Source organism: Pristiophorus japonicus, chromosome 9, assembly GCF_044704955.1.
Source record: "Pristiophorus japonicus isolate sPriJap1 chromosome 9, sPriJap1.hap1, whole genome shotgun sequence".
In the NCBI taxonomy this organism is placed as follows: Eukaryota; Metazoa; Chordata; class Chondrichthyes; family Pristiophoridae; genus Pristiophorus; species Pristiophorus japonicus.
Genome location: NC_091985.1, coordinates 221,808,828 through 221,823,513, shown reverse-complemented (window position 1 = coordinate 221,823,513; position 14,686 = coordinate 221,808,828). Strand labels below are relative to the sequence as shown.

Genomic DNA, 14,686 nt, shown 5'->3' with positions numbered 1-14,686 from the left:
TACCGGGCGGGAATAAATCCCCGGTCACTGCTTCCTGTAAACATAAAGATCCCGCCAGTGCCGTCCCATTTAACCGATTCTCACACAGAAACCGCACATGACAGGAATTATCTGTGAGGGGAGACTGTAATATCTGGGACTGTGTATCCTGCCCGGTAGTTGTGACTGTCAGCCGGAGTTTTTGATCTCTCATATTTACAATAGTTGTAAAATATTTAATAATTCCCATATTCCTACAGCGACTACACTCCAAAAGTACTTCATTGGTCTTGTTCATTGGATGTGATCCTTGCGGCTGAGGGGGGGCGGGGGTCGGGGAATGGAGGTGCTGGAGTGGGTGATCAGCTGTGATCTTGTTGAATGGCGGTGCAGGCTCGAAGGGCCGAATGGCCTATTCTACTCCTGCACCTATTTTCTGTTTCTATGTCTTGAGACGTTCGGTGTTCGTGAAAGGCGTTATATAAATCCAAACCTTTCTTTCCATTAATTAAACAGCCGAAACCATTTCCAAACCAAACTGTCCGCGCTCCGATCCCCAGGTCGCTGCTCTCTCTGTGTGCCGGTGGGTGGCTCTTAGAAGAGCCTTTGTGTTGTGTTTGGGGGAAAAGGGTCGAGTTATTCAGCCGCCGAATCCATAGAGAGTGCGGCCCTGACGTTTCAGAGCGTACACCACATCCATGGCAGTGACCGTCTTGCGCTTGGCGTGCTCAGTGTAGGTGACTGCATCCCTGATCACATTCTCCAAAAAAACCTTCAGCACCCCGCGGGTCTCCTCGTAGATCAGGCCCGAGATCCGCTTGACACCGCCACGACGAGCCAGGCGGCGGATTGCTGGTTTGGTGATGCCCTGGATATTATCACGGAGCACTTTACGGTGCCGCTTGGCTCCACCTTTACCCAGTCCTTTGCCTCCTTTACCTCGACCAGACATGACAACGACTCTTCACTCAAACAGCTGCTGAATGAGAAGTAACTACTGCCGGTTCCTTTTTATAGAGCCGGAGCCGACCTGACTGACAAAGCGCAGAGTGAGAGAGGCGGGAAGGGGAGGAGATAGTCAAGATTGACAGACAGAGCAGAGAGCGGTCTCTGATCTTCCAGCTCCGCCTCCAGCTTTCTGCAGCCGCCAATTTCAAACCGTTTTCCGACAATAGAACCAAAACAGACTCGGAATTTATATTCAAAGCTTCCAGAAACCTAAAGCTTTTAAATAAGGTCCCGTTACAATTAACAATCGCGAATATTCCCGCCGACATACAGCCCCTTCCCTGTCAATCTCAGACCTTGTTCCATCTCCCCACACTTCCTCTCACAGACGGGTTCAGCAGTTTACAAACACCTTATTCCAGCTGATTTGGAGAATGTGGTGTTTGGGGTTTGAGTTGTGAGGCGGGGTATCTCCGCCAGTATCACCGTCTCACAGACTCTCCCCCTGAAAATGACAATGACCAGGAACTGAGACTGGAGCCGAACACATCCCCAGTTACAGTGAGGCCCGGGCCGGACATCCCATTCTCTGTGTTTTATTGCAGACACTGGGGGAGGGGTGAGTGCAGCCAATGTCAGCGAGTCACCAGGGATCCTGGCTTCATGTTCAATGATTTGTCTGAAATCTGAGCCCGGCCCCGGGACAGGGATCATTTGATTCGGGGATCAACTCTTTTCTGAGAGGCGTGGGTGGCTCTGAGAAGAGCCTTTCGGTTCAGATGTTTACAAGTTGAACTTTTTATTTACTTTTTGAGCGCTGCTTTCTTGGGTTTTGCTGATTTGGCCTTGGCCCTCGGTTTTTCCACCTTTTTGATCACCTTCACCTTTGCGCCCGAGGTCTTCTTGGGGCTCTTGGGCTTCGCCGCTGCCGCCTTCTTCCCAGCCGCAGCTTTCGCTGTCTTTTTTACTGTTGGCGCCTTCTTGGTGCTCGTTTTCTTGGCCGGAGATTTCTTGGCTGCTGGTTTCTTGGCCGGGGATTTCTTGGCTGCTGGTTTCTTGGTCGGAGATTTCTTGGCTGCTGGTTTCTTGGTCGGAGATTTCTTGGCTGCTGGTTTCTTGGCTGCTGGTTTCTTGGCTGGAGATTTCTTGGCTGCTGGTTTCTTCACCTTCCTTCCCACTTTCCCCTGGTTTTCCTTCTTAGCGACTTTGAAGGAGCCCGAGGCGCCCGTGCCCTTCGTCTGCACCAGGAAGCCATTTGTCACATTCCTCTTGATACTGAACCTGATCTGGGACCCGCGCTTCTCCACATCCACGCCTTTGGCCGCCAGAGCCTTCTTTATCGCGGCCAGGGACATTCCCTTGCGATCGCTGCCATCGGCCACAACCTTGAGGATCTGTTCGCCCAACGTGGGACCGGCTGGCTTGGAGCGGGGAGCTGCCTTCTTCTTCTTGCTGGGAGCCTTAGTTTGAGCGGCGGCTGCAGGAGGAGCTGTTTCGGCGGCTGCAGTGTCGGTCATGTCCGCGACTCTGTGGAAAATCTCTCTGACAATCAAAGCTCGGTCAGAAATGAAACGGGAGGCTGCGGCACAGAGCAACTTAAAGGCAGCGAGCGGACGGGGCGGAGACATCCTGTTGTCAGCTCACCGCCCCTCCAGCCTCTCTGTGTTTCTCTCTCCTCATTAACTGTCCGATTCCAATTCAACCCGGGCCCTCCAGATTCCCAGACTCGCCTCTTTCTGTCCCGAAGACCGGGATGTTTGTTGTCGAGAAAGCTTCCTCCGAATTGAAGGCAGCAATTTGGATTTAAACCCGTTTCATTGCTGCACTGATCGCGCTCGCTCACCCGATCGCGGACATTTTCTTCGTTTTTCGATTGAAATTTGAAATCACATCAAACTTGATGTTTAATTCCCACTTTAGACCTGAGCAGGGCAGCAGGGCGATCCTGTGACAGGAAAATCTTTGAATTTTACACAAGAGGGACTCTGGAATCCGGCGATGAGACGGACACACAAACACAGTGAGATTAATCTCACCGGCCCGCCCCTTTAACACACTCTCATCACACAATGTTCACATCTGCACATTCACAGCACAAACTGTCCCAGATTTACAGCTCCCAGCACAGGGTTACCTCTCCGCTCGGCCTGTGCTGCCGATTCTCGGGGTTAGTTGTAGTTTCCCAGCTCAGTAAGTGTTAAACACTCTGAGGTCGGCGCTCCTCAGTGTCTGTTCCCCAGATTCAGGGGCAGGAGCCAATCACAGCAGGGGTGGCTTAACCCATATATGCTGTTAAGTTATTACATTGTTCGCACGCAGAAATATGTTTGATTAACGTGAAAATAGAAATTATGAGTTCACCGCCCCTCCACCCTCTCTGTCTCTCTCTCTCTCCTCCGAAAATGAGGGACATATAACAGTAACTGGTGAACATGTCTGTGGCGCTTTGGACCCGAGCCATTTACCTCTTTTTATACTTCCTTCTCATGCTTTTTCTCTCTTTCCCTCAATGGCCAATATCCAACATGCTGTAAAATTGTTGTGAAGCACCTTGGGATGTTTTACTACGTTAAAGGCGCTATATAAATAAAAGTTATTATTTCAGGTTCAGCACGGATTAGACGTAGAGTAAAGCTCCCTCTACATTGTCCCATCAAACACTCCCAATGCAGGTACAGCACGGGGTTCGATCCAGATTAAAGCGCCCTCTACACTGTCCCATCAAACACTCCCAGGGCAGGTACAACATGTGTTAGATACAGAGTAAAGCTCCCTCTACAATGTCCCATCAAATACTCCCAGGGCAGTGTCGAGGGAACTTTACTGAGATCCATCACCTCGATGAGCACAAAAATTCACCGAAAGAGGGTAACATAAACCCAACAGCTGCTCCACAACAGAGATACTGAGGGACAGAGAGTGTTCGGGACAATGACATTTCTTACTCAATAAGGTATAAATTGATCCTGTACCTCTCCCCATTAATCCTGGGCTCCACACGGGTTGAATCCTGCTGTTTCCCTTCCTGTCACAGCACTGAGCTAAAACCAGTTCATAATGCGCAGGGCTCAGGGAGGTTGGTTGCTGGGCACTACAGTGATGTCATAAAGCAGGGCCATTCAGCCCAGCGGGTCCTGTCCTTGTCCCTTTAAAGGTGGAGAGCTGGGACATCCTGTCTCAACACACATTCCCCCTGTTCATACTGAGAATCCCCAGGGAAGGCTCAAGGCCCAGAGTGTGGAACACGACCAAGGGGGAAAAAAGAGAGAAGGGGAGGTAAGTCAAGTACTAGGGAGTGAGGGACACCAAGCTTCAGGTTTAGAGCCTGTAAACTTCAGGAGGGACAGACCGAGTTCAGTAGTTTCAGGATCCAGGGAGAGAACAAGGAGCAGATTTGGAGACTGGTGTGGATTCCAGCACAGTGAGGATGTGGGGGGAGGGAGATTGTGTAGGGCCATGTATTAGGGGTGTAGGAGGAACAAGAGAGGAAAGGTCAGAGGAGCAATTACTGCAGCTATGTTCATAGTGAGAGAGAAGGTGGGAGTTAGAGTGGACCATGGAGTCTGTTAAACTGTCTGTGTGCTGTGACCAGCTTTCCTTCTGTTAAAAATAGCCTCCTGTAGCCCATTAAATTCCACCAATGTCCTTTGGTCCAGTCTCTCTTTGTAAAACATCGGCTGTTATTCAAGCTTCTTATTCTGACTCACTCACAGAGAGAAATGAGCTGCAGAACTGGCCACACTATCAGCTTTAAGGAGACATTTCCATTTGGAGATCGGATTGCCCATTAAGTTTGACTAAATTGATGTTAAAGTAACAATGCTGCTTTGCCCCGTGACAATAACACATCAGAATATTTCCCACAGGTTAAAATCCAATATTACAGGGACTCACTGCCCTGGATGGTTGAAGTGGACCCTGTCATATAATAGAATTTTCTGTCCTGTCATCTTGTAGATTCATCTTTTAGAATGTTGTGGGAACTCAGTTTTCAGATGGGATTTAATGACCGACTGAATCCTGCCAGACAGGGAGCAGATAATCAGCCTCTCCCAGTATCGATGAGTTTCCAGCTGGGATGAGGAACTGAACTCATTCCCACACTCCCATTTCCATGGTTTCTCCATGGTGGCGGTGTCCTCATGTTTCTCCAGGTTCAATATCCAATGGCTGATGAAATACAGGTCCCAATGAATACATTGACTGTTAGATGTTGATGGGATGTTTGGTTTAAGCTTCCCGTCTGTAAATCCTCCCTGTCTCGGCTATATACTGCTTTTCTGGACTGCAACCGTTCAAGAAAGTGGCTCACCATCACCTTCTCAAGGACAGTTAGGTATGGGCAATAAATGATGGCCTTGCCAGTGCTGCCCACATACTAGGAATTTTTTAAAAAGGAAGAAACCAGTCAGGATTGGAAAACTATTGACAAAGAATTCAAGGGGTTCTTCCATTTGGGATCGTTATTTATTTTGTCCACTCAAGGAGTTAGATAACAGACTTTCACCTGCAAATATAGAGCTGGATTATTGGGCCGTGATGTGTTTACTTTTGTTGAGTACATTTGCTGAGTGGATTTAAATTGAAAACTAGGTTTGCAGGCATGATTCTCTATCCACACATCGAAAGTGAGAGAGATGCTGTGGGGCACACGCTAAGTCCAGTAGCTGGAAGTGATTAACAGACTGGGTTTTGTGTTTAGTGACCCCAGGCGTGTTACCGATACCATCCCTGGATACCAAGGCTAGGAGAGGCACTCTAAAAGGTATGGAGATCTGGGACTTGTCCATGAGAGAAATGAAAGATATGAGAACTGAAATGATCTAGAGTTAGAAAGGAGAAAAGATCCAAAAATGGAACAGTCTGTAACAGGACACCAATTAGTCTCCTCTTACCTTGGAGATGTCAAGGACATGACACATTGTGTTTGAAACAAAGCTAATTTATTTGAAAGATATCAAAACACAAAATCCAGCCCAGTTATTGGGGTTATCAGCAGAAACAAACCCCAACTGTCAGAATGAACATGGTTCAGTCCTGGATGTGATTGTTGGGGCAGGAGAGCGGCCTCTCCCCAGTGTGAACTCACTGGAGTGTCAGAAGGTTAGATGACTGATTGAATCCTTTCCCACACACACAGCAGGTGAACAGCCTCTCCCAGTGTGAACTTGTTGGTGTCTCAGCAGGTTGGATGAGGTAGTGAATCCCTTCCCACAATCAGGGCAGATGAATGGTCTCTCCCCAGTGTGAACCCGTTGGTGTCTCAGCAGGGTGGATGACTGAGTGAATCCCTTCCCACAATCAGGGCAGATGAATGGTCTCTCCCCAGTGTGAACTCGTGTGTGCCTCAGCAGTTGGGATGACTGAGTGAATCCTTTCCCACACACAGAGCAAGTGAACGGCCACTCCCCAGTGTGAGTATGTTGGTGTGTCAGCAGATCATTTTTTATTTTAAAACTCTTCTCACAGTCAGAACATTTAAAAGGTCTCTCCCCAGTGTGAACTCGCTGGTGTGTCAGCAGGATGGATGAACGACTGAATCTCTTCCCACATACGGAGCAGGTGAACGGTCTCTCCCTAGTGTGAGTGCGTTGATGATTCATCAGCTCATTTGTGCTTTTAAAGCTCTTCTCACAGTCAGAACATTTAAAAGGTCTCTCATCAGTGTGAAATCGCTGGTGTGTCAGCAGGTTGGATGAGTGAGTGAATCCCTTCCCACACTCTGAGCAGGTGAACGGCCTCTCCCCAGTGTGAACTCGCTGGTGTGTCAGCAGGTTGGATAACCGAGCGAATCGTTCACCACACACTGAGCAGGTGAACGACCTCTCTCCAGTGTGAGTGCGTTGATGATTCAGCTTTTAAAGCTCTTCTCACAGCCAGAACATTTAAAAGGTCTCTTATTGGTGTGAATAAGTTGGTGAGACGTGAGGTGGGATAACTGAGTGAATCCCTTCCCACACACGGAGCAGGTGAATGGCCGCTCCCCAATGTGGATTCGCTTGTGCACTGTGAGGTGGGATGACACAGTGAATCCCTTCCCACACACTGAGCAGGTGAACGGCCTCTCCCCAGTGTGAACTCGCTGGTGTCTCACCAGGCGGGATGAGACAGTGAATCCCTTCCCACACACAGAGCAGGTGAACGGCCTCTCCCCGGTGTGAATTCGCTGGTGTTCCGTGAGCATGGATGACTGCCTGAATCTCATTCCACAGTGAGAGCAACTGAACGGTCTCTCATCAGTGTGAATCTGCTGGTGTCTCACCAGGTGGTATGACTGAGTGAATCCCTTCCCACACACGGAGCACGTGAATGGCCTCTCCCCAGTGTGAACTCGCTGGTGATTCAGCAAAATGGATGACTGAGTGAATCCCTTCCCACAGTCCCCACATTCCCACGGTTTCTCCATGGTGCGGGTGTCCTTGTGTCTCTCCAGGTTGGACGATCAGTTGAAGCCTCGTCCACACACAGAACACGTGTACAGTTTCTCCCCGCTGTGAATGGTGCGATGTTTTTTCAGGCTGTGTAACTGGTTAAAGCTCTTTCCACAGTCAGTCAGTGTACTGGAACACTCTCACTCGGGTGTGTGTGTCTTGGTGCTTTTCCAGTCACACTGATGTTTGAAATCTTTTTCCACAAACAGAACAAACATTTCTCCTTCCACTTTCACGGTCCGATGATATTCAGGTTGCAATGAATCGAGTGACTGTCACATCTTGATGTGATGTTTGGTTTAAGTTTCCCGTCTGTAAATCCTCCCCTTCTAATACCCTGTAAAAGGAGTTTACAAAATTCATCACTAAGTACAGGATAGAAAGTTAGAACAGACAATTCTAATATTTATGGAACATTCTTTCCTCTTTTGTTCCCCAAAACATGTGGTCCAATCAAACAAATAGCAGAAAAAATAAGCAACAAAGTCACAACAATAGCAAAGGGAACCTTCCCAACTAAACCAGGATGTTGTTACCAGTGTCTATGACACACTCTGTATGCTGAGGTGGAACATATGAAGTGTACCAATGGACACTGCATTCTCCAGGGCCACTCAGACAAGACCGCGGAAGATAGGCAGGCAGCCAGAGCAACCACCCACCATTGGTCCCCTGGCCATCCTGGACCTACAAATTGCTGTTTTAGCCAGGCCCAAGGGAAGGTCCAGGAGAAGAACCAGCAGCTTGTTCACACTGTTCAGAAACCATTTAAATGTTCTGACTTTGGGAAGAGCTTTAAAACACCCAGGTAGCTGAAGGGACACCAGTGAGTTCACACTGATGAGGCCATTCAAATGTTCCGACTGTGGGAAGAGCTTTAAAAGACCCAGGAAGTTGAAGGGACACTAGCGAGTTCACTGAAAGGACACTGGGGAGAGGCCGTTCACCTGCTCCGAATGTGGGAAAGGATTCACTGAGTCATACATGCTGAAGACACCAACTTGTTCACACTGATGAGAGACCCTTTAAATGTTCTGACTGTGGGAAAGCTTTAAAAGCTCCGGGGAGCTGAAGAGACGCGAGCTCATTCACACTGGTGAAAGGCTGTTCACCTGCTCCGTATATGGGAAGGGATTCACTTAGTCATCCACCCTCCTGTCACACCAGCTTGTTCACACTGACGAGAGACCCTTTAAATGTTCTGACTGTGGGCAGTGCTTTAAAAGCTCTAAGAGCCTTAAGAGACACCGGCGTGTTCACACTGATCATAGAATCCTACAGCACAGAAGGAGGAGCTTCGGCCCTTCATGTCTGTGCTGCCATTTTGAAAGAGCTGTCCAATTTAGTCCCCTACCCCAGCTTTATCCCCATAACCCTACAATCTAGTCCTCTTCAAGTACATGCTCAATTGCTGTTTGAAAGTTCTTATAGAACCTGATTCCACCATCCTTTCAGATGGTGCATTCCAGACCTTAACATCCCTCTGTGTGAAAATATTTCCCCGCTAGTTCTTGTGGCAATTATTTTAAATCTGTGCCCTTTGGTTACTGACCATTTTGCCAGAGGAAACAGTTTCTCCCTACTTGCTCTATCATAACCCCTCCTAACTTTGAATACCTCTATTAGGTCTCACCTTAATCTTCTCTGCTCGAAGGGGAACAATCCCAGCTTCTCTACTCTCCACATAACTGAAGTCCGCCATCCCTGGTAACATCGTGGTAAAGCTCCTCTGTACCCTCTCCAAGGCCTTGTCATCCTTCCGAAAGTGTGGTGCCCAGAACTGTACACAAGTCTCCAGCTGAGGCTAAAACCGTGCAGCCATACAGAGCTCTGATTGGAAACATAGAAAATAGGTGCAGGAGTAGGCCATTTGGCCCTTCGAGCCTGCACCATCATTCAATAAGATCATAGCTGATCATTCACCTCAGTACCCCTTTCCTGCTTTCTCTCCATACCCCTTGATCCCTTTAGCCGTAAGGGCCACATCTAAGTCCCTCTTGAATATATCTAACGAACTGGCCTCAACAACTCTCTGTGGTAGAGAATTCCACAGGTTCACAATTCTCTGAGTGAAGAAGTTTCTCCTCATCTCGGTCCTAAGTGGCTTACTCCTTATCCTTAGACTGTGATCCCAGGTTCTGAACTTCTCCAACATCGGGAACATTCTTCCTGCATCTAACCTGTCCAGTCCCGTCAGAATTTTATATGTTTCTATGAGATCCACTCTCATTCTTCGAAACTCCAGTGAATACAGGCCCAATCGATCCAGTCTCTCCTCATAGGTCAGTCCTGCCATCCCAGGAATCAGTCTGGTGAACCTTCGCTGTACTCCCTCAATAGCAAGAACGTCCTTCCTTAGATTAGGAGACCAAAACTGAAAACAATATTCCAGGTGAGGCCTCACTCACCAAGGCCCTGTACAACTGCAGTAAGACCTCCCTGCTCATATACTCAAATCCCCTAACTATGAAGGTCAACATTCTATTTGCCTTCTTCACCGCCTGCTGTACCTGCATGCCAACTTTCAATGACTGATGTACCATGACACCCAGGTCTTGTTGCACCTCCCCTTTTCTTAATCTGCCGCCATTCAGATAATATTTTGCCTTTATGTTTTTGCCACCAAAGTGGATAACCTCACATTTATCCACATTATACTGCATTTGCTCACTCGCCTAACCTGTCCACGTCACCCTGCAGCCTCTTAGCATCCTCCTCACATCTCACACAGCCACCCAGCTTAGTGTCATCTGCAAACTTGGAGATATTACACTCAATTCCTTCATCTAAATCATTGATGTATACTGTAAATAGCTGGGGTCCCAGCACTGAGCCTTGCGGTACCCCACTAATCACTGCCTGCCATTCTGAAAAGGACCTGTTTATCCCGACTCTACTTCCTGTCTGCCAACCAGTTCTCTATCCACGTCAATACATTACCCCCAACACCATGTGCTTTAATTTTGCACACCAATCTCTTGTGTGGGACCTTGTCAAAAGCCTTTTGAAAGTCCAAATACACCACATCCACTGGTTCTCCATTGTCCAGTCTACTAGTTACATCCTCAAAGAATTCTAGAAGATATGTCAAGCATGATTTCCCTTTCATAAATCCATGCTGACTTGGACCCATCCTGTCACTGCTTTCCAAATGCGCTGCTATTTCATCTTTAATAATTGATTCCAACAGTTTCCCCACTACTGATGTCAGACAAACCGGTCTATAATTCCCCGTTTTCATTCTCCCTCCTTTTTAAAAAAGTGGTGTTACATTAGCTACCCTCCAGTCCATAGGAACTGATCCAGAGTCGATAGACTGTTGGAAAATGATCACCAATGCATCCACTATTTCTAGAGCCACTTCCTTAAGTACTCTGGGATGCAGACTATCAGGCCCTGGAGATTTATCGGCCTTCAATCCCATCAATTTCCCTAACACAATTTCCAGACTAATATGGATTTCCTTCAGTTCCTCCTTCTCACCAGACCTTCGGTCCCAGAGTATTCCTGGAAGGTTATTTGTGTCTTCTTTAGTAAAGACAGAACCAAAGTATTTGTTCAATTGGTCTGCCATTTCTTCGTTCCCCATTATAAATTCACCTGATTCTGACTGCAAGGGACCTACATTTGTCTTCACTAATCTTTTTCTCTTCACATATCTATAGAAGCTTTTGCAGTCAGATTTTATGTTCGCAGCAATCTTCCTCTCAACTATTTTCCCCCTTCTAATTAAACCCTTTGTCCTCCTCTGCTGAATTATAAAATTCTCCCAGTCCTCAGGTTTTCTGCTTTTTCTGGCCAATTTATATGTCTCTTCCTTGGATTTAACACTATCCTTACTTTCCCTTGTTAGCCACGGTTGAGCCACCTTCCCCATTTTATTTTTACTCCAGACAGGGATGTACAATTGTTGAAGTTCATCCATGTGATCTTTAAATGTTTGCCATTGCCTATCCACCGTCAACCCCTTAAGTATAATTCGCCAGTCTATTCTAGCCAATTCACGTCTCATACCGTCGAAGTTACCTTTCCTTAAGTTCAGGACCTTAGTCTCTGAATTAACTGTGTCCCTCTCATCTTAATAAAGAATTCTACCATATTATGGTCACTCTTTCCCATGGGGCCTCGCACAACAAGATTGCTAATTAGTCCTTTATCATTACACATCACCCAGTCTAGGATGGCCAGCCCTCTAGTTGGTTCCTCGACATATTGGTTTGGAAAACCATCCCTAATACACTACAGGAAATTCTTCTCCACCGTATTGCTACCAGTTTAGTTTGCCCAATCTATATGTAGATTAAAGTCGCCCATGATAACTGCTGTACCTTTTTACACGCATCCCTAATTTCTTGTTTGATGCTGTCCCCAACCTCACTACTACTGTTTGGTGGTCTGTACACAACTCCCACTCGCATTTTCTGCCCTTTGCTATTCCGCAGCTCCACCCATAGAGATGCTACATCATCCAAGCTAATGTCCTCCCTTACTATTGCGTTAATTTCCTCTTTAAGCAGCAAAGTTATCCCACCTCATTTTCCTTTCTGTCTATCCTTCCTAAATGTTGAATACCCCTGGATGTTGAGTTCCCAGCCATGATCACCCTGGAGCCATGTGTCCGTGATGCCAATTATACCATATTCATTCATTGCTGCCTGTGCAGTTAATTCGTCCTCCTTATTACAAATACTCCTCGCATTGAGGCACAGATCCTTCAGGCTTGTCTTTTTAACACATTTTGCCCCTTTAGAAGTTTGCTGTAATGTGGCCCTTTTTGATTTTTGCCTTGGGTTTCTCTGCCCTCCACTTTTACTTTTCTTCTTTCTATCTTTTGCTTCTGCCCCCATTCTACTTCCCTATGTCTCCCTGCATAGGTTCCCATCCCCTGCCATATTAGTTTAACCCACCCCAACAGCACTAGCAAACAGTCCCCCAAGGACATTGGTTCCGGTCTTGCACAGGTGCAGACCATCCTGTTTGTACTGGTTCCACCTCCCCCAGAACGGTGCCAATGTCCCAGGAATTTGAATTCCTCCCTTCTGCACCACTCTTCAAGCCACATATTCATCTTAGCTATCCTGCGATTCCTACACTGACTAACACGTGACACTGGTAGCAATCCTGAGATTGCTACCTTTGAGGTTCTACTTTTTAATTTGACTCCTAGCTCCTTAAATTCACCTTGTAGGACCTCATCCTGCTTTTTACCTGTATCGTTAGTACCACGTTAGTATATGCACCACGACAACTGACTGTTCACCCTCCCTTTTCAGAATGCCTTGCACCTGCTCCGAGACATTCTTGACCCTTGCACCAGGGAGGCAACATACATCCTGGAGTCCCGATTGCGGCCGCAGAAATGTCTATCTATTCCCCTTACAATAGAATCCCCTACTACTATAGCTCTCCTACTCTTTTTCCTGCCCTCCTGTGCAGCAGAGCCACCCACAGTGCCATTGACTTGGCTGGTGCTGGCCTCCCCTGATGAGTCATCCGCCCCAGCAGTACCCAAAACAGTGTATCTGTTTTGGAGGGGGATGACCGCAGGGCACCCTGGCACTACCTTCCTTCCACTGCTCTTCCTGTTGGTCTCCCATTCCTTATCTGTTTGTGTCACCTTTACCTGCGGTAAGACCAACTCACTCAACGTGCTATTCACGGCATCCTCAGCATCGCGGATGCTCCAGAGTGGATCCAGGTGATGCTAGATCAATTGTTAAATCTGAGATTGATAACTTTTTTTTGGAAAACCAAAGATATTATAGGATATGAACCAAAGATGGGTGTGTAGAATTAGGTCGCAGATCAGCCCTGACCTCATTGAATGACAGAACAGGCTCGAGGGGCTGAATGACCTACTCCTGTCCTATGATCCTAACTAGTGATTTGTAAAGGTTTAGTGTAACTTCCTTGCTTTTGTACTCAATGGCCCTATTTGTAAAGCCAAGTATCTCATATGCTTTCTGAACTGCCTTACCAACTTGCCGTTGCACTGTCAATGATTTGTGAATATGCACCTTCAGGTTCCTCTACCTTGCACCCCCTCAAAATATTGCAGTTAGGTTATACTGTTATCCATGTTGTTTCTCCAAAAGTGCATCACTTCACACTTATCCGCATTTTATTGCATCTGCCATGTGTCTGACCATTTCACCATTCTGTCTGTGTCCTCCTGACGTCTGCTACTATCATGCTCACTATTTACAATGTTGCCAAGTTTTGTTTCATCTGTAAACTTTGAATTGTACTCCCAAACCCAAGTCCAGGTCATTTATATATAACAAGAAAAGCGATGGTGCTAATACGAACCCCTGGGGACCCCACCATACTTCCCTCCATTTAGAAACACATCTTCAGCCTCCTATGCATTAGCCAATTATATACTCAAATTACCAGCATCCCTTTAATTCCCTGTGCTTCTATTTTCCGATTAACTCATTTATGTGGTACTTTATCAAATACCTTTTGAAAGTCCATATACACATCTACTGCACTACCTTCATCAACCTGAGACTCATAGAATCATGGAAATTTACAGCTTTTCAGCCCATCGTGTTCGCGTCAGCTGACCAAGAGCTATCCAGTCCTTGGTCCGTCGCCTTGTAGGTTACAGCACTTCAAGTGCACATTCAAGCATTTTTTAAATGTGGTGAAGGTTCCTACCTCTATCACCCTTTCAGGCAGTGAGTTCCAGACCACCACCACCCTCTGGGTGAAGACATTTCCCCTCATATCTCCTTTAAACCTTCCCCCAATTACTTTAAATCTATGCCTCCTGGTTGTTGCCCCCTCTGCTGATGGAAACAGGTCCTTCATATCAACTTTATCTAGGCCCCTCATAATTTTATACACCTCAGTTAGGTCTCCCCTCATCCTTCTGTGTTCCAAATAAAACAACCGCAGCTTATCCAATCTTTCTTTATAGCCAAAATTCTCCAGTCCAGACAACATCCTCATAAATCTACTCTGTACCCTCTATAGTGTAATCACATCTTTCCTGTAAGGACTCCAGCCGTGGCCTAACCAGTGTTTTACACAGTGCTGGAAGGTGGGATTAGACTGGGTAGCTCTTTTTCGACCAACGCGGACACAAGGGGCCAAATTACCTCCTTCTATGTTGTAATTTTTTATGATTGTATGATTAAGATTATGAAAGGGTTTAATAGGGTGGGTATAGAGAAAATGCTTCTACTTGTGGGGGAGACCAGAGCTCGAGGCCATGAATATAATACCTGTATTTCTATAGTCCCTTTAACGTAGTGAAACGTTGCAAGGCGCTTCACAGGAGCATTGTGAGATAATACAGAGCCGCATAAGTAGAAATTAGT

At 46.8% G+C, this 14,686-nt stretch overlaps 2 protein-coding genes across 2 annotated transcripts in view; both read right to left on the bottom strand.

The window, feature by feature from the left end:
- Positions 1–2,015: 2,015 nt before the first annotated feature.
- Positions 2,016–2,444, bottom strand: LOC139274157 (histone H1-like; the record flags this gene model as incomplete). The annotated part of the gene is made up of 1 exon (XM_070891198.1): positions 2,016–2,444. A coding segment is annotated over exon 1 (429 nt), but the record flags the coding sequence as incomplete, so codon positions are not given.
- Positions 2,445–5,859: 3,415 nt separating this feature from the next.
- The window catches only part of LOC139273797 (zinc finger protein 850-like), a 167,305-nt gene continuing 158,478 nt past the window's right edge, over positions 5,860–14,686 (bottom strand). Inside the window, exons 6-7 of the mRNA XM_070890895.1 lie at positions 6,886–7,257; positions 5,860–6,733 (exon numbers count right to left, since the gene is read on the bottom strand). Of these exons, the coding sequence (XP_070746996.1) occupies positions 6,024–6,733; positions 6,886–7,257 (1,082 nt within the window). The 3' untranslated portion in view covers positions 5,860–6,023. The remainder of the gene's footprint in view (positions 6,734–6,885; positions 7,258–14,686) is intronic.